Source organism: Muntiacus reevesi, chromosome 3 (assembly GCF_963930625.1).
Source record: "Muntiacus reevesi chromosome 3, mMunRee1.1, whole genome shotgun sequence".
In the NCBI taxonomy this organism is placed as follows: Eukaryota; Metazoa; Chordata; class Mammalia; order Artiodactyla; family Cervidae; genus Muntiacus; species Muntiacus reevesi.
This window is the reverse complement of record NC_089251.1, coordinates 13,833,719-13,860,782: the sequence shown is the minus strand read 5'-3', so window position 1 is coordinate 13,860,782 and position 27,064 is coordinate 13,833,719. Positions and strand designations below refer to the sequence as shown.

Genomic DNA, 27,064 nt, shown 5'->3' with positions numbered 1-27,064 from the left:
TGTAGATCTCTAGTTATCATGTTTCACATGTCTTCTTTTGATAAACAGAAGTTATGCTCTTTAATTAAATGTATCTTTTTCTTGATAGCTTGTGCTTTTTGAGTCTTTAAGAAATCTTTCCCTACTAAAAAGTTTTTGCATTTAAGTTTTTAATCCACCTGGAATTGATCTTGCTTTATGCATGGTGTGAGGTAGGGATTCCATCTAATTTTCTTCCAACATGGATGTCCAATCGCTCCATAAAAAAATGTTTATAGAAAAGTCCACCCTTTCCAAGTGGCTTGCAGTACCACTCTGCCACAGATGAAGTTCCATACATGTGTCTGTGTTTGCAGCCTCTGTTCTAGCCATTGGCCTATTTATCTATCCCTGGGCTAATATCATATGGTCTAGTTGTAGTTTTTTAGACCCTTAGCACCTCCTTGAATTCAAAGAGCTAGTAGCTTCCCCGAAGCAGATCCATTTCTTATTCATCCTTATGTCTCTCTCATCATTCATTACATAAACATCCGTATCATGCTTTTGTTGGCAAAGGCCTTCTCACACTCAATCTCTTGGGCTCCCCTTATGCAGAAGAGGAAACCAAGGTACAGAGGTGAAAATCTGCCAAGGTCACACAGCCAGAAGGTGTTCTTATAGGGTTGTGGAGTCGCCCTGTTCATCTATCCATCACATTTTGCCCAGGCTCTGAAGACCTCTACATGATCCTCCAGCTCAGCTCATCTGGGGCAGGATTTTCACTTTTCCTTCCTCTCAGCAAGTCGATCCTGAGGGATGTCTGTGTGTGTGTGCGCGCGCCCCCGCGAAATCCCACTTCCGGGAGGCTCTTCCCAGTACTGGAGACCAGTAGGGAGAGTGAGACCTAGGCTGGGCATTTTCTGGGAAGTCTGAGGCCTGGAGTCTGCAGGAAGGAAGACCGGCGGGGATTCGGAGTCGATCTAGTAGAGAGCCCTGTCCCTGGGCGTGCCCTTGGGACCGGGAGCCGCCTTCGGAGAGGACGCTGGCTTCTCCCAGGAATTAGAAGCTTCCTCCCGCCCTCCCGCCTCCCGAGGCAGGAATGCGAAGGATCAGCTTTCAGGCGAGCCGCGGCTGCCGTTCCGGGGAGCTCCCGGTGCAGGCCTTTCCTGAGCTGTCGAATTAACTGGTTCTGTCTGTCCAACTGGGAGAGCAGCTCTTGCTAAAAATAGCGCCCTGCCCAGCGCGACCTGCGCTCGCCGGCAGCCCGGCCGCGACAGTCCCAGGAGCCCGGGGAGCCCCGCACCAGGAGTCCCCACCCCGGGGCCTGGTCCAGGTCCCACCCCCGAAGCCGAGGCCGAGGCCCCGGGGCACAGCGCTGTCCCTACAGGTGCCGCGGAGGGTGGAAGGCCCGCGGGCCGAGGAGCTGCCGAAGCCGTCCGGGATGGGAGCCGGCGGCGCGGCCTCCCACTCGCTCGCCTGGGCCTCCCTGCCGCTGCTGGGGCCTCCCGCCGGCGCCCTCTGCGAGGACACGCTTTGCTGCCGAGGTAAGACCGGGCCGGCTGCCGGCGCACCCCTCTCTCTTCCCAGGCACTTGTTGGAGCCTCTTTCTCTTTCCCTAGCTGGATCCGTGGCGGGGGAAGAGGGGCTGGGGGCGGGGGGTACTGCGAAAACAGGCGTGGGAACCCGAGCAGGGCTTGGGGAGAAGAATCAGGCGCTCTCTGCAAATTCACCTTTGATTTGAAAAAAGTCGCAGTCTCGCCACCACGTTCGAAAAGCTCTTCCCTCCCTTTGGCCTCAGTCTTCCTATCTGGAAAATGGGACAATAAAACCGTCCCTCTTTAAATTTGACTGTGACCCCGAGAGAAGTTGGGGAACCTGTTGAAACGAATCGCAAGCACATTCTGTAGATGTTTGCCCCAACTCTGCTGGCACTGAGAATTTGTTGGTGGGAGGGCTGGACGTACCTTCCCTGTGACACAACCCCCTCCGCCCGCCCCCCCCACCCCCCGCCCCGACCCCACCCCGCCTCTCCTGGACCTCTGGACCTAGCATCAGTCCACGGCCACTGCGGGTGGAGATCGAAGGGAGGCGCACAGCAGAGTTTAAGGGGTCAACCGAGGCGCGAAGATCCTTGCGGGAGAGGAGGGTGAAGAGTAAAAGAGGGGTGGGTCGCAGCCCACTCCTTAGTCTGGTATCCGCACGGTGCTCGGGCTAAAGCTGGGATTAATTCCGGTGAACACCGGCCACACAGAGGGCCTCCGCAGGCTAGCCTGAGCCCTGGGAGGGGAGTAGGGGGTGTGGCCAGACCCAGATCGCGGGTGCAAGGTGGTGTGGGATGGGAGGGGGCGTGTGGCCCGGCCTCGATCCCTGGCCAAAGTGGGCGCTAGGGGTTTGTGCGGAGAGCGGAGGGGATCGGCTCTGCCCAGTCCGGCCGGGGCGGGTGGTAGTAGCGGGGTCGATTAGCCAAACAGGTGCGCCCCCGCCCCTCCCCTCCCCGCCTCCGCTGGGTCCAGGCCTGGCGGGCGGAGCTGCGGGTGGCGGGGCCTGCGATTGGCGGGGCTGGGCCGGCCGAGTGGCCGGGGGAGCCCGGGAGTCAGAGCACCGCGGTGCAGGCGGAGGCGCGGGGCCGGCCGGAGTGCGCTACCGCGGGGCCCGCCGCTTGCCTGGCCGGCTCCGCTCCTCTCGGCCTGGCGGACGCTACGGAAACTTTCCTGGGCCCCGAGACCCCGCGACCTCGCCACCTCGCGACTCCACTCTGCGCTGCTCGGGCTCCGGTGCCTTTGGGATGGCGGAGCCCAGAGCCCAGGCCGGCGAGTAGAGGTAAGAGCTAGGCACCCCCGAGTCGGTATGAGGGGGGTTTCCGGGGGCCTAGAGGGATCGGGACTTGGAAGGGATCCGGGGACCCTGATAGGAGGTGTGGTGGTGCCTGACTGAGGAGTGGGCTGCGGCTTTGCTTTTCCTACCCCTCTTCTACGCTACAGCCCCCTGTGCCGCGAGGACATTTGCGTGGTGCAAAGGTCTTTATAAACTTTTCGTGCGCCTGCCCAGACCGCTGGGTCCCTGGGAGAGTCCGGCGCGGTGTTAACAAGCGGTGTTGCAAGGAAAGCACCCCAGCTGGCGGGGGTTGACTGGCGGGTTTCTGCAGCCTCCCAACCCCAACGCTTCCAAGTGGTCGCCCCAAACCTCGGCCCTTCTTCAATTCCCCTCTGGAGACTGATGACTGGGCAGCCTCTTCTCTCTGCCCAGAGCCAGGCATCCCGGGGCACCCAAGTTTGGGGTGTTGTTTTGTTCAACCAGTAGCCACTCCTCAGTTTTGGGGGGGGGGGCGGAGTTATGGAAGTGAGATTTCTTTTCTGTTTCCTGGGCTGCCCTGGAACACCACCCTCCAGAAAACATCTTGAGCAAGCAGAGTGGGAACAGGGACCAAAGCCATCTAGGATCCAGTCCCCAGCCTGGTGGGAATCACTGTGGGCTTTTCTGGTTTCTGAATGGTCCGTTCTCTCCAGGTGTCACGCTGTCTGGCTTGAGTCATATGGATACTGAGCTTCTCCTCTCCTGCCCTCCTCTTCTATGTAAGGGAGGAATTAATTTTGATTTGAATTTAATTTTGACTGAGGATGACTAGGTAGGTCGCTTGTCATCTATGAGGGTCATCCTTTTTAATGATCATCATTATTGCTTTTCAATGTCAAAGCCAAATGCCTTTCTATTTTCTTGACCTGAGATGGTCCACTTCAGTGTTAAAAAAACGTACCAAACACAAGCTTTGGAGCCCAGAGAACCTGGGTTCAGACCCCAGGCTGGCCATTCATCCACTGTGTGTCTTTGGGCCGGCTTCCTAACCTTTCTGAGCTCAAAGTTTCCACTCCTGGATGGTATGGTGAGGCTTTTGTGAGGTTAGGCATGTAAGGCATCTGACTTAAAGGACAAGAGCTTTGGATTGCCAGCCTGCGTCCTGGAACTTGGGCCTTCTTGCTGCCAGAGTAACCCAGATCCTTTGTGACTCAGTTTCCTCTTCTCTCAAAAGTCAGTGTGGACTGCTTTCTCAGACGCTCTTAACTAGTCCTTTTGAGAAAAGTACACAGATGCGTATACCACCCCCCCAAAGCATATGATTTCAGTGGGTTTGTAGGCCTCAGATTTAAGACAGCCCCATCCATCCCCATCCTTGTCATGAATTATTTGGAAGATATAAGGCCTTTTGTCTACCACGATCTCCTCCCACCCCTCTTGAATGCTTGGTAATAGCTGTAAATATCAGGGAAGCAAATGCACTAATTAACCAGCACGTGGGGAGAGGGGTTGAGGTGCAGAATCTGGCCAAAGTCACCTTCAAGATCATCCACCCGCTCCATCCCCATTCTGCTTTCTCCAAGCTGCATCTCCACCTGGTGAGCATCTAGTCTTTTTTGCTGGACTCCTTGAGTGGCAGCCCACCAGGCAGCTGGTTTCATGATTGGGCAACTCCAGTCTGTTCAGAAATTCTTCCTGTTTGGAGTAGAAGTCTGTGTCCCTGTTACTTCTACCCACTGGTTCTAGTACAAGCCTTCAGGCATCTCTTATTGGCTCAATTATTCACTGTGCTCCCCTGGTGTCTGCATTCTGTTCCTTCCCGGAGGCGTTCAACACACCGAACTGAATCTGGCAATGATCATAACACCATTTATTGAGTGTTTGTTATATGCTGGACCCAGTACTGAGCACTTTACACGTACTATTTCCATATAAGACAGCCCCATGAGGTGGATTCTTTTCTTATCCTCATTTTGCAAATGAAGAAACACGTTTAGAGAGGTTAAGAGATCCACCCAAGGTCACACAACCTGTAAGGAGCTGGGCTACAGCCCAAAGCCAGCATCTGCCTTTAGAACCCATGCCTCCACTGCTGCTTCTGTCCTGTGCTGCCTGTGGGCCCACAAACGTGTGTGTGTGTGTCTGTGTGTGTCTGTGTGTGTCTCGGCCTGTGGTGTTTGCTGGCAGTGCTTTTCTCCCGCTCACCTGCTTGTTGTTGTTCTTTAGTCGTTAAGTCATGTCTGACAAAGACCCCATGGACTGCAGCACACCAGGCTTCCCCATCCAGCACCATCTCCCGGAGTTTGCTCTAACTCATATCCATTGAGTTGGTGATGCCATCCAACCATCTTGTCCTCTGTTGTCCCCTTCTCCTCCTGCCCTCAGTCTTTCCCAGCATCAGGGTCTTTTCCAGTGAGCCAGCTCTTCAAGTCAGGTGGCCAAAGTATTGGAGCCTCAGCCTCAGCATCAGACCTTCAAATGAATATTCAGAGTTTATTTCCTTTAGAATTGACTGGTTTGATCTCCTAGCATCTTTTAACTCATCTGGGGACCCTGTTAAAAATGCAGATCTGTCACCTCTGCTCCAGACACAGGAATCTGCACTTTAAAAATTCCCCAGACCATTCTTGAACACACCACAGTTTGAGAACCACAGCCCCGAGGTATACTTAGGGAGAGAATGTGGGGTATGGGTTCCAAGAGATCTGAATTCAAGGCTTCTTTTAAAAATTAATTATTTATTTGTTTGTCTGCATTGGATCTTAGTTGAGGCACGTGGGATCTTCGATCATTGTGGTGGGATGCAAGTTTTCTTCAGTTGCATCATGGGGAATCTGGTTCCCTGACCAGAGATCCAACCCTGGCCCCCTGCATTGGGATCATGGAGTCTTTGCCATTTGACCACCAAGGAGGTCTCCTTAATTCAAGTCTTGGCTTCACTCCCCTGAGCTGGTTACTTTCCCTTCCTGGGACATGATATTATACCCACTGGGGCGGGGAGTGGGGAGGATGACTGCTCTCTGTGATGGGCTGTGGAAGTCTCCTGTGTGAATGTCACGCATTATGGGGCAGGCTCTCAGCGGACAGAAGTACCCTGATAAGGCCTCTCCCGAGACAGTGGACATGCATGGCTACGTGCCTTTGGCTCCTAGGAGGCCCTGAGTGCCATTCCCAACCCCACTGCCACCCCCATCCCTCCAGATATCGAGCCTCTGCTTTCTAGAAGGATTGGGAGATGTTGGATGAAGCCCAGGTGCACAAATTTCTCAGCCTGGGAGGTGGGGACCCCGGACAGGTGGGTAGGACCCGCTCCACACACACCCCCTTCCTCCTCCACGGCCCCACGATGGCCTCTGATCTCCTCTGATAGAGGAGGTTCTGTTCTCTAACTTCTGGAGGAGGGGAGTTGGGCAGGGGCGCCATATGTACATTGGTGTTTTTTAAATTATTATTTTAATAAAAAATTCTTTGGCCACACCCTGCGGTATGTGAAACGTTAGTTCCCAGACCAGGGATTGAACTTCCACCTCCTGCTTTGGAAGGTAGGATCTTAACCACTGGGCCACTGGGAAAACCCTACATTGGGTTTTTAAATTCACTGGAGAGCCATCCTTTCCCCTGGAGGGCTACTCTGCTGGTCGGTGGGCAGGTCTGGGGAAACAGCTGACCTGCTGCTGACTGGCCAGGGCGGGGGCCAGGAGGGGTGAGGGGTAAAGCAGCCGCCTGCCTGGGCCTTGGCCGAGTCCCTCTCCCAGCCTCCTAGCTCTGCTGGACACAGAGCCCTTGTTCCGCTTGATCCTTTTTGATCTCCTGAAAACACTGAATTAGTAAACATGCATTTTACGGACAAGGTCATTGGACCCCAGGAAGCTGCAGTGACAGGTCCAAAGCTCTCATGTCTGTGTGTGGGGGCGGAGGTGGTAAGGTCAGAACTTGAACCCAGGCTCCTTGATGATAGCACAGGTGTTTTCTGCACTGTATCCCATGCCTCGTTATTTTCTGCCCCACCTGTTTGGGGCTTTGATGCCAGAGTCTTTGACTGGGCCACCATGGGGCTGTGTGATCCTGGGCAGGGCTGGTCATCCCTTAAAACTTTGGTTTCCTTGTCTGTAATGGGTGGCTGGGGGTGTGTTTAGCTCAGCCTTGACATTCACAGGTTACACTTTTTTCCTGCATTTCTGGGGGCAGACTTGGGGGTTGTTCATGATGGGTGCAGGGGGTGAGTTGTTCAGTGGGGTTGGAGGGCAGAGTGCTGCACTGGGCTTATTAGGAAACCAGTCAAAAGGGCTTTTGTGGGCTCAGTGTCCAGGGCCTTCAGGGAGTGGGGTTGGGAGTGGGGCAGCAGGAAGATGCCCAGGGATGGGTGAGGTGGCTGACTCTGAACAGTGCAGGAGGGTGATGGTGGGAATGACTGGGCGTTGTGGATGGGGGCTGAGGGGGAGCACGGGGCTCTAAGATTGATGCAGCAGCATCCCTCTCTCAGCCCAGGACAACCTTGGCTGAGAGACCAAGAGAAGATCATCGTCTCTCTCTCTCTTTCTTTGGCTGTGACACAAGGTATATGGGATCTTAGTTCCCCAACCATGGATCAGACCCATGCCCCCTGCATTGGAAACACAGAGTCTTAACCACTGGGCCACTAGGGAAGTCCCTGAGAACATCAGAGTCTCTTATCCTCCACTTGAGCCACTACCGTCTGCATCCCCAGCCTTCCCTTGAGTCCAGCCCCTCTCAGCTGGAGTCTGTGTTGGGACTGAGGGGTTTCCAATCGCCTGCTTTCCATGCCCAGGGTCGGCCCCCCGCTTTCTGGCTTCCTAAAGCAGGCCCTTGTCAACTGCAGCCTCTGCCAGCCTCCTCCTCTCAGCTTCTCCTCCATCGTGCATCTCCTTCCCTTCCTGGGGGCGGATCCCTGTCCCCCACCCACGAGATCAAACCCGTAACTCCCTGGCCTGGCCATCAAGGCTCCACGCCCACCCCAGCTTCCCTCCCTGCCTCTTCTCCCTCCATTCTTCAAGCTGTCTGTGTCCCGGTCTCCGTCTGTGACTCCTGTATGGTCTTCTCTTTTGGCCACTGCTTCATTGCCCAAATTCTAACTGCCCCTCGAGGTCTGGCACAAATGTCACTTCCACTCGATCTCATCACTAAGGGGTAGCTGTCCCGCTGTGCGGTCCTGGCTTGCAGCTCTTATCAGCTGCCTTGCTTTACACATTGTCATCGGCTTGTCTGTCTCCCGAGATGGCTTCTGAACTTCTTGAGGGCAAGGCCCTCTCTATCTCTCATCTGGGTGCCCACGGAGTGGGTGGGGCTCGATGAGGGCCTTTCTTGGTCTGGTAAATGCTCATAAAGCCTTGTAGAGTCAGACACTGACTTGTAATTGGGCTTGGTTTTTATGCTCTTGGCTCAGAGCTTTTGCCTGCATCCTACTCCCTGGTGCGAACAGGTGGGGGTCCTGTCTGTCTGTGCTCTGGGCTAAGCCAGCTCCAGCTGAGAGATGCACAGAGGCTTTTTGGAGAGGCTTTTCTGCCTCCTTTGGCTTGTTCTTGATCTGCTATTTAAGAAAGTCTATTCTGGCTTTGTGGCATCAAAGACAGAGAGGCCCAGAACCAGGCCTGAAAAGGGTACCTTGTCAGCTCCCCCACCTGCAGGCTGAACTGCAGGTCTCAGAGGAGCACAGCCAAGATGCACCTGGTTCTCTAGAACTTAGAAGAGTTTGTCAAGTATTTCCAAAGGGCCTGCGAGGTCCTGGGGGTTGTGTTGGCGGCCCTGAGACATGGTTCCAGAGGCACCCGGGGATCCCATGACTCTTCTAGCGCTGCAGAGAATGTCTTTGTGTTGAGCAAGGGTCATTGAGCCAGGAGGGAGGCTCTCCATGATGACGGGTCCCCATTCAGAATCAGGCTTTTTTCCTTTGAAACTCTTGCTTCCCTGCTAGCATCATTTGCAGAGCATGGTCGTAGGTGGTGGGAGGTGGGCAAGGTGGACCCGAGGGGAAGAGATTTTGGTCAACACCCACACAGCCAGGCCACCTGACCAGGTAGGAGCTCTGTGTCCCCAAGGAAGAAGTCTCCATCTCTTTGTGGGTCACAGTGGCTATTAAAGACCCATCTTGGAGTAGGGTCCAAGGGATGCTGACGGTGCTGGAGGGAGAGAAGCGAGATTGGTGATGGTTTGGCTTTAGGTTCAGATGCTGCCGAAGTCCCTTGCCTGGTTAGAAGCCGGCAATGGCCCTTGACGTCCTGTCGCTCCCAGCATGCTCTTATTACTGAGTGTCCTGCTCACTTTTGTTTTCTCCATTCACTGGTCTCCACCCCGTCCTCTACCCCTGGACCGAGCTATCCTAGCACGGGTGCCTTAGAGCTGACTCTTCTGGCCATCCTAGGCCCCACCTCCTCAGAGAGGGTGGGGGTAAATGAATGGGTAGATGAGCCAATTCCCCTCTCAGCAGCTTTGGTGACCCTGTCTGTCACCGGCTGGAGAAGATATGACAACTGAGCCCACCAGGAAACGGCTGTCTGATGGGGGCAGGGGGACCCAGCCAGACATAATGGAAGCTGGCGCTGGCTGGAGTCAGGATCTGGGAGCCTTTCCCGTCCATCAAAGCTGGCGCTGCTTCCGGGAGGAGAGAATTCCCAAAGGCTCCGCCAGGCCCCCTGATAGGGATCTGCTGGGTGTATGTGAGGGATTTGTTTTTCGGTCAGGATGTGGGAAGTTAAAAATAGGCCTCCTAATCCCCTGGGTTCGTGTCAGACTTGAGGCTGTGCAGGGCCCTTTGGCTCCATTATCTCACTTGAGTGGCTTGGCAGCGGCTGACGTGGGTAGAGGTCGCACTGCCCGCTTTATAAGGGAGCACGTGGAGGCATGCGCCCGAGTTCTGCTTGAGGCTGAACCCAGTGTTTGGTGGCAGAACCTAGGTCTGTTCCCTGGCCCCCTAATGCCTGCGTTCTTTATTCTTGCCAGGAGCCCAGTTGAAGTCTAAAGTGAACAGGCGGCAGGAGGGCAGGGGTTCGTTCAAACAATAGGGATAGGTTATTAAGAGACGCTTCCCTGATGGCCCAACAGTAAAGAATCTGCCTGTCAAGCAGCAGATAGAAGTTTGATCCCTGGGTCAGGAAGATCCCCTGGAGAAGGAAATGGCAACCCACTGCAGTATTCTTACCTGGGAAATCCCATGGACAGAGGAGCTTGGCGGGCTCTAGTCCCTGGGATCGCGAAAGAGTCAGACACAACTTAGTGACTAACCAACAGCAGCTCAGTGAAGCAGCAAGGAAGGCTCAGGGTGGATCAAGGCCCCAGGCGTTGGGGAGCAGGGGGGATGGATCAGGGCCCCAGGCGTTGGGGAGCAGGGGGGATGGATCAAGGCCCCAGGCGTTGGGGAGCAGGGGGGATGGATCAGGGCCCCAGGCGTTGGGGAGCAGGGGGGATGGATCAGGGCCCCAGGCGTTGCGGAGCAGGGGGGATGGATCAAGGCCCCAGGCGTTGGGGAGCAGGGGGGATGGATCAGGGCCCCAGGCGTTGGGGAGCATGGGGGATGGATCAGGGCCCCAGGCGTTGGGGAGCAGGGGGGGATGGATCAAGGCCCCAGGCGTTGGGGAGCAGTGGGAGACTCTAAGTGCTGAAGCAGGGGTTTGGGGGGAGGTGGGGTAGCGATGAGAGTGAGGCAGAAAAGCACCATCAGGACCCCAGATCGAACCCCTTGCAGGTCATAATAAAGGGTGTGAACCTGATGCTGCAGGCAATGGGGAGCTGTCGAGGATTCCTGAGCTCAGCAGTTACCGCTTTATTAAAAGCACAGAGCGATGGTGTGCCCCTCTGGCTTTGCTGCCTGTGTCCTTTTATGGTGTTTGGTAGAGCAGATTTGGGGAAGAGGGTTTTTTTTTTTTTTTTGGCCACACCATGTGGCATGCAGGATCTTAGTTCACCTGGCCAGGGATGGAACCCGCGCTTCCTGCAGTGGAAGCGTAGAGTCTTAATCACTGGATGACCAGGGAAGTCCTGGTAGAGCAGACTTTTATTCTGATCCTTCTTTATCCAGAAGACACCCTGCCCCTCCCCAGCTCTCCATCTGGAACCTGGTGCCATAGAGGAGTGGGAACCCCATATCCTGCTGCCTCTGGGATCCAGGGTAAAGTCTGTCTGGGCTTCTTGGCTTCCTCCTGTTTTTAATCTCATTCTCCTGCTTGTCTGTCTGTCTGTCCTCGCCGTGGTGGGAGGAATTAAGGCAGAGGGAGGAGGCGGTGGCTGAAGTTGGCGGAAGGTGCTTCTGCCCCGGCCTGATTCATTGAAACTTTGACAGGCTGGGCGAGTGCCTCCTGGCCCCTGGCAAGCTCTCAGACCACCAGGCTCTCCTTCCACACATTTTAGTGCCTTTTGTCCTCTAACCCATACCTTTATTGGCTCTTTGCCTCTTCCTCGGGTAGAGGGAGACCCTGGTGGGCAGGATGGGAAGCAAACCAGCTCTCTCAGAGCATTGGAAACCCGTCATCCACCCATTTTAGAGTTGGGCAGACAGAGGCCTGGGTTTGTTGGGACTTGAATGCAGATCTCCAGCCTTGTCCTGGCCGCATCACTGCCCTGCTTTTCAGAGCCGCTCTGCTTCTGGGTTCCAAGCGCAGGGGCTCCCAGCTCTCCATGAATCTTGGTTCTGCAGCCTGGGCTCCTCCCGGGGCTGGGAGCCAGCTGTGCTGAGCCTACGGGTTCCCGGACAGGGCTCTTGGCGTCGGCGTCGGCTGAGTCACACAGATGAGATCACTGCTCACCTCGGGATGGGGGAGGATGCCAAGGTTTGGGAACTTTCACTCTGAGCCACTTGTCGATTGTGTGTGTGTATACATGTAAGAAAAACAAACCCATGGGTTTGGACTTTGTACTTGCCCCGTGAACTGCACTTTCTGGACTGTGCCATCTCTCAGATTCCAGGAGACTGGGTCTGTGTCCAGAGCTTGAACCCAGTGTTACTGTTTGCCCTGCCCCACCCTGACTGTATGTGAGGGGCAGCACTTTCATGGGCTGTAGTAATCATCCCTAGCAGCTCACACTTTCTATGAGTACTTCTTATGAGCCAGGGTCTGGGCTCAAGGCTTTCCAAGTATCAGCCCCTCTGATTCTCACAAGAGACCCAGGAGGCCCTGTTATTATCTCCATTTTGCAGATGAGAAAACTGAGGCCCAGGGAGGAGAAGTGACTTGCCTAAGCTCACCCCGCTGGGAACAGGAAGAACTAGAGTTCGAATGAAAGTCTTTTCCACTTCATAGCTTGAGGTGTCAGTCACTGTGCTTCTGTGCCTTCCAGTTGCTAGGCTAATTCCTGTGAAAGCATAAATACAGAGAAATGAGGTGTGATTAGCAGGCAAGGAGCAGGAAGGGGGTGAATGAATGAGGCGTCCTAGGTTGACATCATCCCCCATATTCCCCTTCCAGCACTGGCCTCAACCTGTCAGAGATGAGGAACAGAGGAGAGCAGGTATGGCTATATCCAGGCTACAGGACGGAAGGGCACGTTAGAAACCATGGTCCCACAGATAACCAGTCCTGGGCCTGTCTCTTTTCACCCCCTGTAGCTGTTGGCTTCTTTGATGTTGATGTTAATTCCTTTGTCATCATCCTCCAGAAGGTGCCTTTAAGGCAAGAAGGTTGCTGGGGGGCATTTCCCTTTGAGTGGAATGACTGATGCCATGTTGATTTGATTTGGAATAGAGGTCTATTGTTGGATGCTAAATCCTTGGGGCTTAGGGTGGGAGGTGGGGAAAGAGCCAAGCAGCTAGTTCACCCGCCAGAGGGGCCTGGTGTTGTGGAGAGGCTAAGGGTAGGGGTTAGTTTACGGTCCATTAAACAGTCCTGGGTTAGAGTCCTGGCCACTCCACCTACCAGCTGTGTGGCCTTGGACAAAGTTGCCCCACTTCTCTGATCCTCGGTATTCTCATCTGTACATTGGGAATAACAATAATCCCTATCTCCTAGGGTTGTTGTTGGGGTAAAACTAGACTTGGAGCTAGAAAACACAGTACAATGTCTGTACCTTGTAAACACTTAATAAAAGCTAGTGTTATTTATTTGTTTATTGTTTTGGCTGCTCTGGGGTCTTCGCTGCTGCGCACGGGCTTTCTCTAGTTGTGGCGAGTGGTGGGCCTCTCTCTAACTGTGATGCCCCGGCTTCTCATTGCGGTGGCTTCTCTTGTTGTGGAGCCCGGGCTCTGGGGTGGGTGTGCGGATTTCAGTAGTTGCGATGTGTGGCCTCAGTAGTTGTGGGCAGGGGTTTAGTTGTCCCGCAGCACGAAGGGTCTTCCTGGATCAGGAATCGAACCTGTGTCCCCTGCATTGCAAGGAGGATTCTTCATCACCAGACCAGCAGGGAAGCCCAGGGCTAGTGTTTTTGCTCTTATCACGATTCATATTAGTATTATTACTGGGGACCTTCTCAATCACCTTTGCGTTGGTCTTGGGCAACTCTGGCTAATCCCGTTTCCAGAACTTACTGCCTCTGGTCAAGGCAATTCTGAGTATGGAAAAGTCTGATTTAAAATGACTATATGAATTGCTTATTTGTTTTTTCTTTTAAAGGTACAGACTGACAAATTGGCCAAATAAAACGGTTTTTGAATGTGTGATTTTAAGTGCAATACAGAGATGATTAGAGAAAGGAGATGATGGGGAAAATAATACCTCTTTAAAGTGCTGAAAGTCTATCTTGCACGGCATTCGCATTACACTCGAGCTTGTTTTTGCTGGTTAAGTCACTGAGGTGAGTGTTTTTCGAAGGGGCTCTGCTGGGTGAGGAGGGTGTGTGTGTGTAAGAGTGTGTGTGTGTGTGTGTGTGCTCGGTCATGTCTGACTCCTTGTGACCCCATGGACTGTAGCCCACCAGGCTTCTCTGTCCATGGGTTTTCCCAGGCAAGAACACTGGAGTGGGTTGCCATTTCCTTCTCCAGGGGATCTTCCCGACCCAGGGATCAAGCCTGTGTCTCCCGTATCTCTTATGTCTCCTGCATGTGCACGTGGATTCTTTTCCACTGACGCCATCTAGGAAACCCCTGGGGTGGGTGGGGAGATTCAAATCACTGTAAGGTTCAGCTCCTCCCTCCCTCATGAGAGCTTCTTGGTCTGTTCCTAGGGAGAAAGCATGCCCAGTCTTTGGAGAGGTCACAGGTTGGTGTGGGGAGGGTGAGATATTGGGAGGGCTTCCTGGAGGAAGTGGTGCTGGAGGCAGCTGCTCTGGTTTCTGTAAACAGACTTGCAAAATCACTTCTCCCAAGCTTGCCTGCTTCTCTGTGGCAACCCTGCAGCCAGATCAGCTGGGAGGTCCCAGGCCTGGCAGTCAGGGAACTTGGGGTGCGAGAAGATGTCCAATCCCCTCTGTTTCCCTGTTTAGACCTGTCCATCCTTAGAGCCCTTTTGTCTTGGGCATGCCTGTGGAGAGGGAGCAGAGGCTTATGCATGAAAATGCGGGCCTGAAATCAGAACTATATTTGTCACTTCCATTGTGTGCCCTGAGGCAAGCCATTTCACTGCTTGTGCCTCAGTTTCTCCATCTGTCTGACGAGGCTAATCGTGACCCTCAGGTAACCAGGTTGTTTTGAGGCATCGGTGAGGTCATGCAGGTAAAGTGCTTATCACAGAGCTGGTGCAGGGTAAGTGCCTGTCATTAAAAACTGCTGTCTGCCTGCTGTTGTTTTTAGCACAAGACACACCTCTCCACCCTCGCCTCTCCCCTCCACTGAGTTCCTGTTGTTGACATCCTCCTCACCATCTAGCTCAGGGATTTTAAGTATTTATATCCTTGCTGGAATTTCTCTTTGCATTGTCTAGTTAATTACCTAATTGAATGAAGGCAAACAATTTCGCTTCGCTTCCTTTCCTGTGGAAGCGCAGGAAGCGGCCGGTGCCTTCTTTTCTGTGATTGAGACGATTATTGAAGTATTTGATGATGATGGTGACGCCTTTCCCCCCTTGAGAGGTCCTCTCCCTCTTAGAATAGCTTCTTGGCCATGTAAATCAAGCTGTAGCCACGTGCTTGGGAGGCATACATCTTGTTGAGGATGTTGATGGGTTTGGCTGCTATTTCTTCGGTTGCCAACATGCTGTTTTGGCACCTTCTTGCCCATTCCCGGAGGGATAGTTGATAAGACAGCTTTTTAAAAATATTCAGAACTAATGACCTATGTACGTATTTGGGGAGGACTGGCTGATGGAGTATGCATCAAAACCAAGGCCAGGGGAGAAGGCGTCCCATGGCAAGGAATCACTGACTCTTCACTTGTGCTAGTGTTGGTGGCGTTGGGTTCTGCCCTGCCCCTAGTGACTCTGGGGTGGGGAAGTGCAGTGATTAAGGTCATTTTTTGTTTGTTTGTTTTGGCTGTGCCATGCAGCTTGCAGGATCTTAGTTCCCCGATCAGAGTTTGAACCTGGTTCCCAGCAGGAAACGTGCCGAGTCCTAACCACTGGACCACCAGGGAATTTCCAAGGGCATGGGATCTGAACTTGATGGGCTGGGGGCTTCCAGTCCCTGCCCTGCCACTTGGTAGCTGCCAGAAATGGCACAGCTGCTTAGCTTGTCCTCGGCCCTAAGGTGAGGGTACCATAAATCCCATTTCATAGGAGTTGTAAGAATTGTTCTACCTACAATGCTGGCACATGTAAGTACTCATACGAGTAAGCTGGTATATTCAAGGATCTTAAAAAAACCATACCGTGTTCTTTACCCCAAGACCCTCCCCATTTGTCTTACCTTGTTCTTCTCCAGATAATCACCAGAACCAGCAGGCCTGGGGCTCCCCCTGCCTCTGGGCTCCTGCCGGGCGGTCCCCTCTATTTAAAATGTCCAGTCCTTGCCCTTCCTTGTTCCTGCAGGACTTACCTCAAGTATTGTGCCTCCATGACATTTCCCTAGAGTTCCCCAACCAGTCCCCCTTAAATGCCCTACTATATCCTTGTTCTGCCTTTTGTCTGCAGCTGGCCATTGGCCCAGGTATGTTCCATGGAAAGGCACTCTGGAAGATACTTTGTAGAAAAGGAGTTTTGGAAAAGGCTGCATACTTGATGCCCATCCATACAGTACCAAGCCACACTAGCAATTTTAAAGGCTCTGAGAAGTTCCGCAATGCAGAAACCTGCTGAACTTTGCTTGTCCCAGAATTCTCCGAACCTCTGACCTTTGGATACTTTCTTCTTTTTTTTTTTTTAAATTATTTATTTATTTTTGTCTGTGCTGGGTCTTCATCGCTGGATGGACTTTTCTCTAGTTGGGAGAGAAGGGGCTCCTCTCTAGTTGTGGTGCACGGGCTTCTGTTGCGATGGGTTTTCTTGTTGTTGAGCACAGGCTCTGGGGCGCACAGGCTCCAGGAGTTGTGGCTTCTAGGCTCTACAGCACGGGTTCAATAGTTGTGGTGCACGGGATTAGTTGTTCCATGGCTTCTGGGATCTTCCCAGGTCAGGGATCGAAGCTGTGACTTCTGCATTGGTAGGCGAATTCTTCACCACTGAGCCTCCAGGGAAACCCTAGGATACTTTCTTCTCGGAATACCTGTTGACAAAGCTTTGTGACCTCCTTGGGGGATGTGGCCTGTTGTAGACATCTATATCATAGTTTGATGCTATCGCCCCATTTTACAGTCAAGGAAACCAAGTAACTGGTCCCAGGTAACCCCGTGTGCCTCTCCCTCACCCCCGGATCAAGTGGTGAGGTTCTTTATGGGGGTGTTCAAGGCCAGGTGGCAAGGGAGGGCTGACTGTGACCTGCTCTCAAGGGCCTTTCAGTCTTGTTGAAAGGGTGTGATGGACACATGAAATACAGAGAGGTTAACCGCCAAACCTTGCATCCCTGAGCTGCTGTGTAACAGGAGCCCCGGTGCTGTCTGTATCCTGGCCAAGGGAGGATGCGAGAGTCAGATGTCCTCTAGGAACCTAGCAGTGTCCCCAGTGCTGGGACCCCATCGCTCAGCCACACCGTCTCCCACTCCAGCCACCGGGGGTTCCTGGGACTCCTCTGTGCTCTAGTCCCGAGGGGGCATAGTCAAGGAAGGGGAGAGGAGGCAGCAAGGAAGAGAAGAACCTTCTGTTTACCAATGCACACTCCCCCCTTCCTTTCCGGGGGAAAAAATACTCTCTTTTCTAGTCCTCTTTTATTATCAGACGTTCTCAGGGGAGCAATTACCTGACAGGGGGAATTATCTGCTGCCTTTATTCTAGTGCCTGTCTGCCGAAATTCCTCCTTGGAGTAATTGATTTTGGTAATTCAGAGGTGCTGAATATTGTTTTAGGAGAGGGTGCCGGCTCAGAGGCAGGGGGATGCCCACAAAGGCGTGGGCGGCCAGCAGAGAGCCGCTGGTGATGGCTATGATGGGGGTGGGGCAGAGACGACAGATAATGCAGTTCTTGCCTTTGAATTTGTCCCCGTCTCGTGTTGAAGGTGCGTGGGTTGCACGGGAAGTCGCTTGACTGTGGAAACTGGCGGGTTCACTGTAGGAAATGAGCTGAGAGGCAAATGTCAGGTTTGGTCACCCCTCACCGTAGGGGTTTAGTCCTGGGCATTGGCCCCAGCCTGACCCTGACGCTGGCTGTCATCCTGTGGTCTCCCGGAGGGCCCGGGAGGTAGTGGCGACTCCTAGAAGAAACTTGAAGGAGAGCAGCTGCTGTGAATCGGCCTGACCTTTCCTCTGGGCGGCCCGAGGTGCTGACTCTGGACCCTGGTGCCCAGGGCACGGCTGTCCCCTAGGCGGGGAGGGCAGACCAGGGCCCCCGCTTCATGGGGATGCTGAGAAGGGCATGAAGGGAGGACCTCAGTGCTACCTGCTCAGTGGATGAAAAAGCCAAGTGTGGGGACTTCCTCCCAGAAATGGCCCCAGCAAATGCCCAGAAAAGGCTCAATTTCAAATGAGTTGAAATTTGAAATTCTAGCCTGGGCTAGAAGGTTACTCAGGTTTTTCTCACCCGGGGGCTTTGATGGGGGCGGGGGGGGGTGGTGCTCTGCCTCTCCACTGCAGTGGGCGTTGGGGAAGAGGGTCTCCAGGGAAAATTGGGGTCCTGGCCCCAAAAGAAGATGGAAGAAGCACAGGCAAAAGCAACAACAGGCCCAGAAACATGATACCCATGTCATGAATGGTTAGTAAATTCAATGGAGTTTTGTAGACATTTTTTTCCCCTCCAGAGGAGGAGTTTACATCGAGGCCCATCATCTCCTATAACAAAACCAAGCAGACCCTGGCATTGCCAGGGATCTGAAGCCACAGCTTGGCTCAGCCAAAAAGAGCAGCATGATCAGTTAGTGAGAGATGCCTGCCCCTTGCTGGAGGAGGCAGGGGCTGTGTGTGCTCCGACGGCCTGGGTGCCATCCCTCCTCGCGTCTGAGCTTTGGTGTTCCAGATGTTTTTAGGGTTTGAGAACAGCTGGGCTGAAACTAAATCATGTTGAAAGACTCCCTCAAACTTTAAAGGTCCAAATACAAGTCCTTGGAGCCCTTTCTGGCCGGATATAATGCTGTCTTACAGAGCCAACAGATAAATTACCGTGTGATGGGAGATGAAGGGTGATTATGGGAAGGTGTGGCTCCTGACACTCCGAGGCTCCAGGGGGGCCTTCTTGTCCTTTGACCATGACAGTAGTGAGCTGCAAGCTACTGCCTAGAGGGACACATATTTACTGACTGCCTACCTTGTGCCAGACACTGATTTAGTTTGAGTGCCTACTGTTTACTAGCTTGAGAACTAGTGTGATTTCAGGAGCTCTTCTAAACCAGCTCTCATGCCTGAAATTCCACCATTAGAGACTGATTTCTTTGGGTTAAACATTGCCCCTTCTAGCCGTCTATGGGGTTGCACAGAGTCGGACACGACTGAAGTGACTTAGCAGCAGCAACAGCTTAGGTGTTAGCTACTAAGGGGATACTGAGTGGGGAATCTCATTTTCTCTAAGCCCTCTCTGGGTTGGAAGTTATTATTTGGAAATGTGGAGATAGAGAAGGTAAACAGGGGACCAGGACACGACTTTGGGCTGCTGGTGGAAGTCAAGATTTGCACGTCATTTGTCACTGTGCCTACCCAACCCTGAGTGCTAAACTTAGCAACAGTCAAAAATTTAAGTCATCAAATCGTTTTTAGTGGCCATTGTTTTCCAAGTTTGGATCCTAAGGGCAGAATGAGAACTAAAGGTCCTTCCCGCCTCTGGTCCCTTCTGCCGACTTCCAGATCCTTCCGCTCAGATGGGCGGCTCCTACTGTGGCTGCCCCGGCCAGCTGCTAGAGGAAGTTGCTGGAACCGCCCTCCCACTCTTCCCAGCTGGAAGAACACTTGTCTGCCCCTACCTGGTCACCTTCTGGCCCCTAGGGACTCCTTCCCCAATGACAATATCCACCACTGACCAGTCAGCAAACGTTGACCCTCCTCCGACCCCACCGTTGCTGTTGTTTTAATCGCTAAGTTGTGTCCAGCTCTCTGTGACCTTGTGGATTGTAGCCCGCCAAGTTCCTCTGTCCATGGAATTTACCAGGCAAGAATATTGGAGTGGGTTGCCATTCCTTTCTCCAAGGGATCTTCCCTACCCAAGGCTAGAACCTGAGTCTCCTGCATCTCCTGCATTGGCAGGCAGATTCTTTACTACTGAGTCACCCGGAAACACCCTCCACCCTAGACCCCAACCCCATACTGTGGTTGAAGTAACTGTGGGCTCTGGAGTCTGGCTGGGTTTAAGACCAGCTGGGTGACTATACAGACTTTGCGGTAAAATGGGATAACAGGGATAACAGTACTAACCCCAAAGGATTTATGGAGGTGCCATTGAGACAGATGATCACATCCCTACTTCAAGGCCTGGCATGCATGTAAAAGAAACCCGATATGTGGGGTCTTTGATGATCATAATATTATTAGTGCCTGGGGCCTCAGCCAGCCTTCCCGGGATGGGCACCAGCCTCTGGCCGCCATCCCAGACACGCACCTCCTGGCCCTTCTGACCCTTAGAAGGTCCTACCCTGGATACCTCCTCTTCTCACCTACCAACTGTCAACCTGGGAGCCCCGTTTGTGCCCACAGTGTCCACTACCCCTGAACCTGGACTACTTACATCCCTGATAGTAGGTCTCTTGCTCTAATCCTCCCCGAGTTTTAGGAGGGGGAGGCTCCTCCCTGAGTTCCAGATGCAGAAGTGATTTTTACCAGATGCTCTAGCGGTGCATCAATTTGTCTAGCAAGGAAGTCCTTTCCTTTCCACTAAAACCACTTCCTCCCACTCTCACCAGCCCTCCCCCACCCCGACTTCCCCCTTTCAGGTGAAGACTGTGCCGACCAGCAGCCCTGGAGCCAGGGAAGCCTTGCCTGGTGCTTCACTTCCTTTCCCTCATTCTTCCTTCGTGATAGACCAGTCGTTCCCTTGGTTCCAGGCTCTTGCCTCCATCCCCGCCCGTCCTGTCCACCAGGGGATACGCTGGCCACAGCCTCCTGCTGCCCAGCCTTCCCCGCATCCTGCCTCCAGGGCACCTTTCTGCACCTCGATCTGATGGAGCCGCTCCCCCCGTGCCAGGGGCCTCTGCTTCCCATCTGTCTGCTTGGAGGTGGTATTTCCACTTCTCAGGGCCGGGGCTGCTGGTGGATTGAGCAATGGTGTGGGTTGAAAGCAAAACAGAGGTGGACAAACTAATAATTAACAGATGTCAATTGTGAATAGCTTAAAAATACCACCAGCGCCCCACCCCCCTCCTCTGGCGAGGGAGGAGAAGCACACTGTCGCTTGGCCCCTTGGGAGCGATTGATTCCCAGCCAGCTTGGGACAGGTTTGGCGGAGGAAGTGACAGGTACTGTGGGGGGTGTGGGGGGAGGAGGGGGCGGGGTGAGTGCCCAAGGCCCCTGGGCTTTGACTTACTGTGGTTCCCAGGGCTTTTCTTGGGATGAAGAGCGTGGCTGCTGAATTAAAGAGGATCAGGAGAAGGGGATGACAGAGGATGAGATGGTTGGATGGCATCACTGATTTGATGGACATGAGTTTAAGGAAGCCCTGGGAGTTGGTGATGGACAGGGTAGCCTGGCTTGCTGCAGTCCATGGGGTTGCAAAGACTAGGACATGACTGAGCAACTAAACTGAACTAAGAGACTGGTGATCCAGTGATGAGGACTTCGCGCTTCCACTTTGGGGAGTGCAGCTTCATCCCTGGTTAGGGAACTAAGATCCTGCATGCCGAAAGGTGTGCCAAGGGGAAAAAAAAGAGCAAGATCAGAGAGGTAATTAGGGAGAACCATGAATCTGTCCAGAGTCGCGGCTCCCCGGTTTGATCCAGATCCAGGCTGCCGTCCTCTCTCCTGGCTGATGCTTCTCGCTGGACTCACTCCTCTGCTCTCCTGCGGTCTCATCTTTACTCGATAACCAGGGTGCGTGCACTTTTCTAACTTAAGGTAGACTGGTTCAAGTTGCTTTCACCTCCCACTGCGCTTTCACCTCCCACTGCGGTCGGAGCCACGTGTAAACTGCCCTTGGCTCCCAGGTCTTGCTGACCTGTCCCGGCTCACCTCCCCTTCCCCGTCTTCCTCACTGCTCTTCAGCCACGCCGGCCTTCCCTTCGGTTTTGTCCACCTCCGGTCCCCTCTCCTCCTTGGAAGGTACCACTTCAGCGCTCACCGGAAATGACCCTGCTCCGGAACCATGTGTCTCATCGCGGGTGACCCCTCCCTCACCCCGTTAGCCTCTGCCTCAATACCTGTTATTTCACTCTCTTGCAGACATCACAGTCTTAACTGACATGTGTGTATCCCCATGCCTGCCTGTGTGTATTTATAGTTTCTTAATGCTTGTTTTCGAGTGTTTCCCAGGACAGAAAGCCTAAGAGGACAGGCTCTCTGACTTTTCATCATTAGCACCTGGCAGTTTCTGGTACATAGTAAGTGAAAGTCGCTCAGTCGTATCTGACTCTTTGCGACCCCATGGACAATACAGTCCATGGAATTCTCCAGGCCAGAATACTGCAGTGGATAGCCATTGCCTTCTCCAGGGGATCTTCCCAACCTGGGGATTGAACCCAAGTCTCCTGCATTGCATGTGGATTCTTTACTATCCGAGCCACCAGAGAAGCCACCGGTACATAGTAGGTCCTCAGTAAATATTTGTCAGGTGAATGCATGATGGGTAAATGGAGACCTCAAGAGAGGCAGGCGGTTGCCTAGGGTGACCAGTTGTCTCGATTTGTCCAGGAATGGCAGGGAAGGGGTTCCTGGGACTTGGGGTTTTCAGTTTTAAAACCAAGACAGTTGCAGGGAAATGGAGATGAGCTGACACCCTGGCCCTGCCCAAGTGCCCATCCCTGGAGGACTGTGATTTTTGAGGTCCACATGCTTTTTAATGTTCATAGTCTTTAGAAGGAGACCAGGGCAGATGCATTCCTAAGAATGGTGAATGGAAGCCTGGGGGTGTGCACAGGGGCTGCTGGGCAGGTGGGCCACCACTCCCCACCTGGCTGCTCCGGGCCTCATCTGAGCCTCATGCCATTCCTGTTTAGCCTGTGTCCAGCTCCTCTCACCCCGTCTTGGCAGATGAGGTTGACTTGACATGCCCAAGGTCAGCTGCAGGTGGCCAGGCCGGGGGCCATCTCTAACAGCAGGGCTGGATCCCACATGTGTTAGTTTGCTAGGGCTGCCAGAAAAAATACCACCGACAGCGTGGCCTAAAGAATAGAAATTTGTTTTCTCATAGATCTGGAGGCTAGGAGTCCACGATCAAGGTGTGGGCAGGGTTTGTTTCTCCTGAGGCCTCTCTCCTTGGCTTGCAGCTGGCTACCCTCTTGCTGTCTCTTCACCTGGTTGTTCTCTCTGCACTTGGGCTCCTGGGGTCCAGGAGCTTCCTCTTAGAAGGACACCAGTCAGACTGGACTAGGCCCCACCTAGATGGCCTCATTTCAGCTTAGTCACCTTTGAAAAAAATCCTCATTTCCAAATACAGTTACATTCTGAGATACTGGGGGTTGGGACTTCACATGTGAATTTTAGGGGAACACGTATTAGCCCATAAGATCACCCTCGGCCTGAGTGACCCTTCTCAAATACGATCTCAAGGGGGGTGGTGTCAGGCCAGAGGAGCTTCACCCAGGACAAGAGCCTTCCTCTTCCTGGGGACTGGAGGAGCCCAAGGGTGGGTTTTCTGCTTTAAGGTTCTGCATTTTCTTCACTTCTGCACTGTTTCTTTCCATTTCTTCCACGTTTGCATCTTCTCTCAAGAGAGAAACCACCCACGATTCCCTCACCTGCTTGGGGCCAAAGCCCCATATTTCTCTGGACTACAGTTCCAGATCCCAGTCTCAAAGTTTGGGGGTGGGGGGCATTCCCTTCTGGTACAGCCAGCCTCCTGCTCACCTCAGCGTCTCCTCCTTCTTGGATCAGCTCTGCCAGGCTGAGTGGGCTCCCTGCCCCTGTGCCCCAGCCCCAGCTAGCCTGCCCGGAGGAAGAGTCTTGTCCCTGGCAGCCCCAGGACTCGGTCACAACATGACACACACAGGGTTTGAGGACACGCAGAAGGAAGGTGTGTGAGGAGTGGGCTGGTGTGGCTGCTGAGGGCGCTGGAATAGACTGTCTACAGCCAAAACTATGCTGCGTACTAGGTGACCTTGGACAAGTCAGGGCACTTCTCTGAGCCCTGGTTTACTCATCTGTAAAATGGAGAGGTAATAAAGTTGTTGAGAAAGTGAAGTGACAGGAATGCATTTGAAGGGTTTCATATGGTTGTGAGAATTGAGCTGTAAAGAAAGCTGAGCGCCGAAGAATTGATGCTTTTGAACCATGGTGTTGGAGAAGACTCTTGAGAGTCCCTTGGACTGCCAGGAGATCCAACCAGTCCATCCTAAAGGAGATTAGTCCTGGGTGTTCATTGGAAAGACTGATATTGAGGCTGAAACTCCAATGCTTTGGCCACCTGATGCGAAGAGCTGACTTGTTGGAAAAGACCCTGATGCTGGGAAAGATTGAGGGCAGGCGGAGAAGGGGACGACAGATGATGAGATGGTTGGATGGCATCACCGACTCTATGGAGATGAGTTTGGGTAGACTCCGGGAGTTGGTGATGGACAGGGAGGCCTGGTGTGCTGCAGTCCATGGGGTCGCGGAGAGTCGGACATGACTGAGCGACTGAACGGAACTGATGTGGTGCCAGGCGTGTCCTAAGTGCTCTGGGCATGTTAATTTCTGTTATGTGGGGACCTAGTGGATGGGTGAAGAGTGCACCCCTGTAACAGGCCTTCCTGGGCAGCTCTGAGGCTATCATTTCCTGCTCCATCAAGGGCATGGTTTGGGGCTGGGGGAAGAGGTTGGGGGGTCCTAATTTTGCCACCCATTCCCTCTGTGATGGGTCTGTGTCCCTCACCTCCTCTAGGCTTAACTGTCCCTGATGGTCATGATCAGAATGAGCCCTCACAGGCTATGGGACCTTTCTCAGGTCCCCAGACCTCTCCCTCATGACAGCCCAGCATCCACACAACGCCCTAGGAGGCAGGTACTTTTATTATTTTGCAGAGGAGAAAGCAGAAGCTCAGAGAGGTAAAGTCATTTGCTCCAGGTCACGCAGCTGGTGGCTACAGAGCCAACTGGTCAGCCTTCAGAATGGCTGGTCTCTGAGTCTGCTTGGTGGTGCGGTTTGGGTATGGGCTCTGGGGCTGTTTGGGCTGCTGGGATGGCAGGATCTAGGAGGGTTGTTTTGTTTTGTTTTGTTTCCTTTTTTTTTTCTTTTTTAATTGTGACTGCTCCGAATTCTGACCTGTTGCTCCCTGAGGCCACTCGAGGCAGGTGGACTGGGCTGAGTTGGGCCTATTTGCTGTGACCTGTATGGTGATTGTTTTAAAATGTGAGTTAATCGCTTACATGTCTGGAGGTTTTTACACTAAAATCTGGTAGCTGTTCTGGATCAGCTCTTCTGGCCATTGTACACCTGCTTTCCGGCAGCCCTGCTATGGGCTGGGGCACGAATGCTCCTCTGGCTGGCCTGCCTACCTCATTCTCCTCCTTCCCTGGCTCCCACTCACATTAGCCCTCGAGATTCCTGAGCTGGGTGAGCTAGAGGGCTGAGCAGGCACCCGGAATGTGGGCCCCGGGAATCCTCCGGGGAGCTTCCTGCTGCTCAGGGAAGGTAGAGTCATAATTCAAGGTGAAATGAGTGGCCTGGAGAAATGTCCAGAGAGTGCCCTGGGCTTTTAGAGATGTGTCCAGTAGGGCACGTGCCTACTGAACTCTGTGCCAGGCACCAGCCAACGCTGGAGGCTACAACGAGATGTTGGGGACACAGACTGTTCTGGGAGAGTCTGCGTCTCAGGGCGTGAAGGTGCCTAGAATAGGCTTTCACAGAGGATGGTGTTTGAACTGACACGATGAAAGTGCAGCGGCATTCTAGGCAGAGAAAGTAGCAGGAATCAGAGTCCAGAGCTGGGGCCTCAACAGGGCTCCGCGGTCTGAGCTTTAATTGTCCAGGTCCACCTTCCAGCCCCTCCCCGTGTGGGTGCCGGGCTGGAGCTTAGGACTTGCCCAAGAATGATGAAGGCGCAGGTAGATTCAACCAGGAGCAGTACTGACTGGGGAGGGCATAGTTCTGTGTCTTTTCAAATGTCTGAAGGCTTTTAATCTCGAATTCCCTTTTTAAAAGTGACTGTATTTTTTAGAGCAGTCTTAAGTTCACAGCAAAATTGAGTGGGAAGTACAGAGAGTTCTGTGTTCTCTGCTCCCCACATGCACAGGCTCCTCCACGGTCAACATCCTGCACCAGGATCTGGGGTTTTTTTCCCCCAATATATAAGAATAGCTTATTCCATGATTTAAAATGAAATCATTCCAGAAGGGCATAAAGTGAAAACTAAACCTCTCCCCTTGCTTGCCCCAGACCCAAACACACACACACACACACTCACCAAAGTAACCACTGTTTATTTTTGGACGAATATGCAGAAATCTGTTTCCATGCTTCCATGGCCCTATCGGGGTCATCCCACGTATCCTGCACCTCACCCCGCAGTGCCTCCTGTCAGCACTTGGATCTCTACCTCCTGCTGCAAGAGGGTCCAAGGGCTTCCATCTTCAGAGGGGACCGTCTTTTATTCAGCCAGGTCCCCAGTGATGGACATGGCTGTGGTTTTCAGTTTTTTTTTTTTCTGCTGCAAACAAGGGTACAGAAACATCCTTGTTCATCTGCTCTTGCACGCTTGTGAGAGTTTATCTGAGGGATGGGATGGAGAAAGAGATTACATGAATTTAAAGTGGACATTTTATGGATTTTAGTTTTTGATACACTTTGCCAAGGTGCCCTCCACAGAGGTTGGGATCATTTACCCTCGTGCTTATAACAGGTGAGAGATGATGTGGTCATGAGCTTCGGCATCAGGAATGGAGCTAGGGTAGAGTCTGGATGGGCTTTGGGAGGCAGGACCCAGCCGGAAGTTGCGGGGGACACTCAGGAGGTCTTTACAGTGTGTTTTTCTCAGGACTCTTTGGAGCTCTCATTTATACATATGTATCCATGGAAAAGCTGTGATTCTGTTTAACAGTTTAAAAAATCATCTATCATTCTGTAAATTGCTTTTTTTTTTTTTTAACTAAGATGTTTTGGAAAGGTTTCCTAGTTAGGACTCGAACTTCTACCTCACTCTTTCTATGTGCTACATGGAATATTCTGCATTTCAGGGTGAGATGGTTGATTTAGGCCCCCTCCTCAGATGTCTGAGTCTCCCTGGGGTGTTGCAGGGAGCATCCTTTGTGGACCTCAACAGGCCCAGGTGCCAGCATCGCTTCCGTCTAGAGAAAGTGGTTGTTGTTAGGAACGGCACTACTGTTTTTCCCCACTGTGAGCTCAGAGTGAAAGTCTTGGTTCTGCCTTGGCCTTGAACTTGGGTCTGGCCCTTCTCTGTGTTCTTCTGGAGCAATGTGTGAGTCCAGGGCATCTGCTGACTTAGTTCCTTCGGTGTAGGGCTCCCCTCTGCTCTGGAAGTTGCTGCAATGCCTGTTCCTATCTCCCTAGCCATCCTGCTTGACTGATCCCTCACCCATTCTGGTGATCTTGGGGCAGCCGCCACCTGCCTGTGGGTAAACAGATCTGTTTCTGATGGGAGATGGGCAGGAGCATCAAGCCAGGAGCTCACTTATTCATCTGCCAGTATGACTTTCCTCATCTTTCCTCTGGGAAGAGCCCTTGTGGTGTGTCTGGTTCTGGCTGAGAGCTTGGTGGTGGAGGTGATGAGGGAGAAGACTTGTTCAGCCCCTACCTATGGGCTGTGCTAGTTGCCATCCCTGGCAGTTTCTGCTAAGGGCTCAGTGGCTCTGGAAGGCTTCTGGCCCTGCAGTTAGGGAAGGCTTCCTGGAGGAGGTGGTATTGGGGCC

At 53.1% G+C, this 27,064-nt stretch overlaps 1 protein-coding gene across 3 annotated transcripts in view; it reads left to right on the top strand.

Annotated features, from left to right (window-relative positions):
- DAB2IP (DAB2 interacting protein) overlaps positions 1-27,064 on the top strand; it is a 209,778-nt gene that overhangs the window by 24,308 nt on the left and 158,406 nt on the right. The window contains exon 1 of one of the 3 annotated variants that reach the window (XM_065928528.1): positions 1,108-1,502. The exons of 1 other annotated variant lie outside the window; for it this stretch is intronic. In XM_065928528.1, coding sequence (XP_065784600.1) covers positions 1,400-1,502 — 103 coding nt within the window. In that variant the 5' untranslated portion in view covers positions 1,108-1,399. Of the gene's footprint in view, positions 1-1,107; positions 1,503-2,595; positions 2,779-27,064 lie in introns of those variants that run through there. One more of the 3 variants, XM_065928536.1, reaches the window with a different exon arrangement.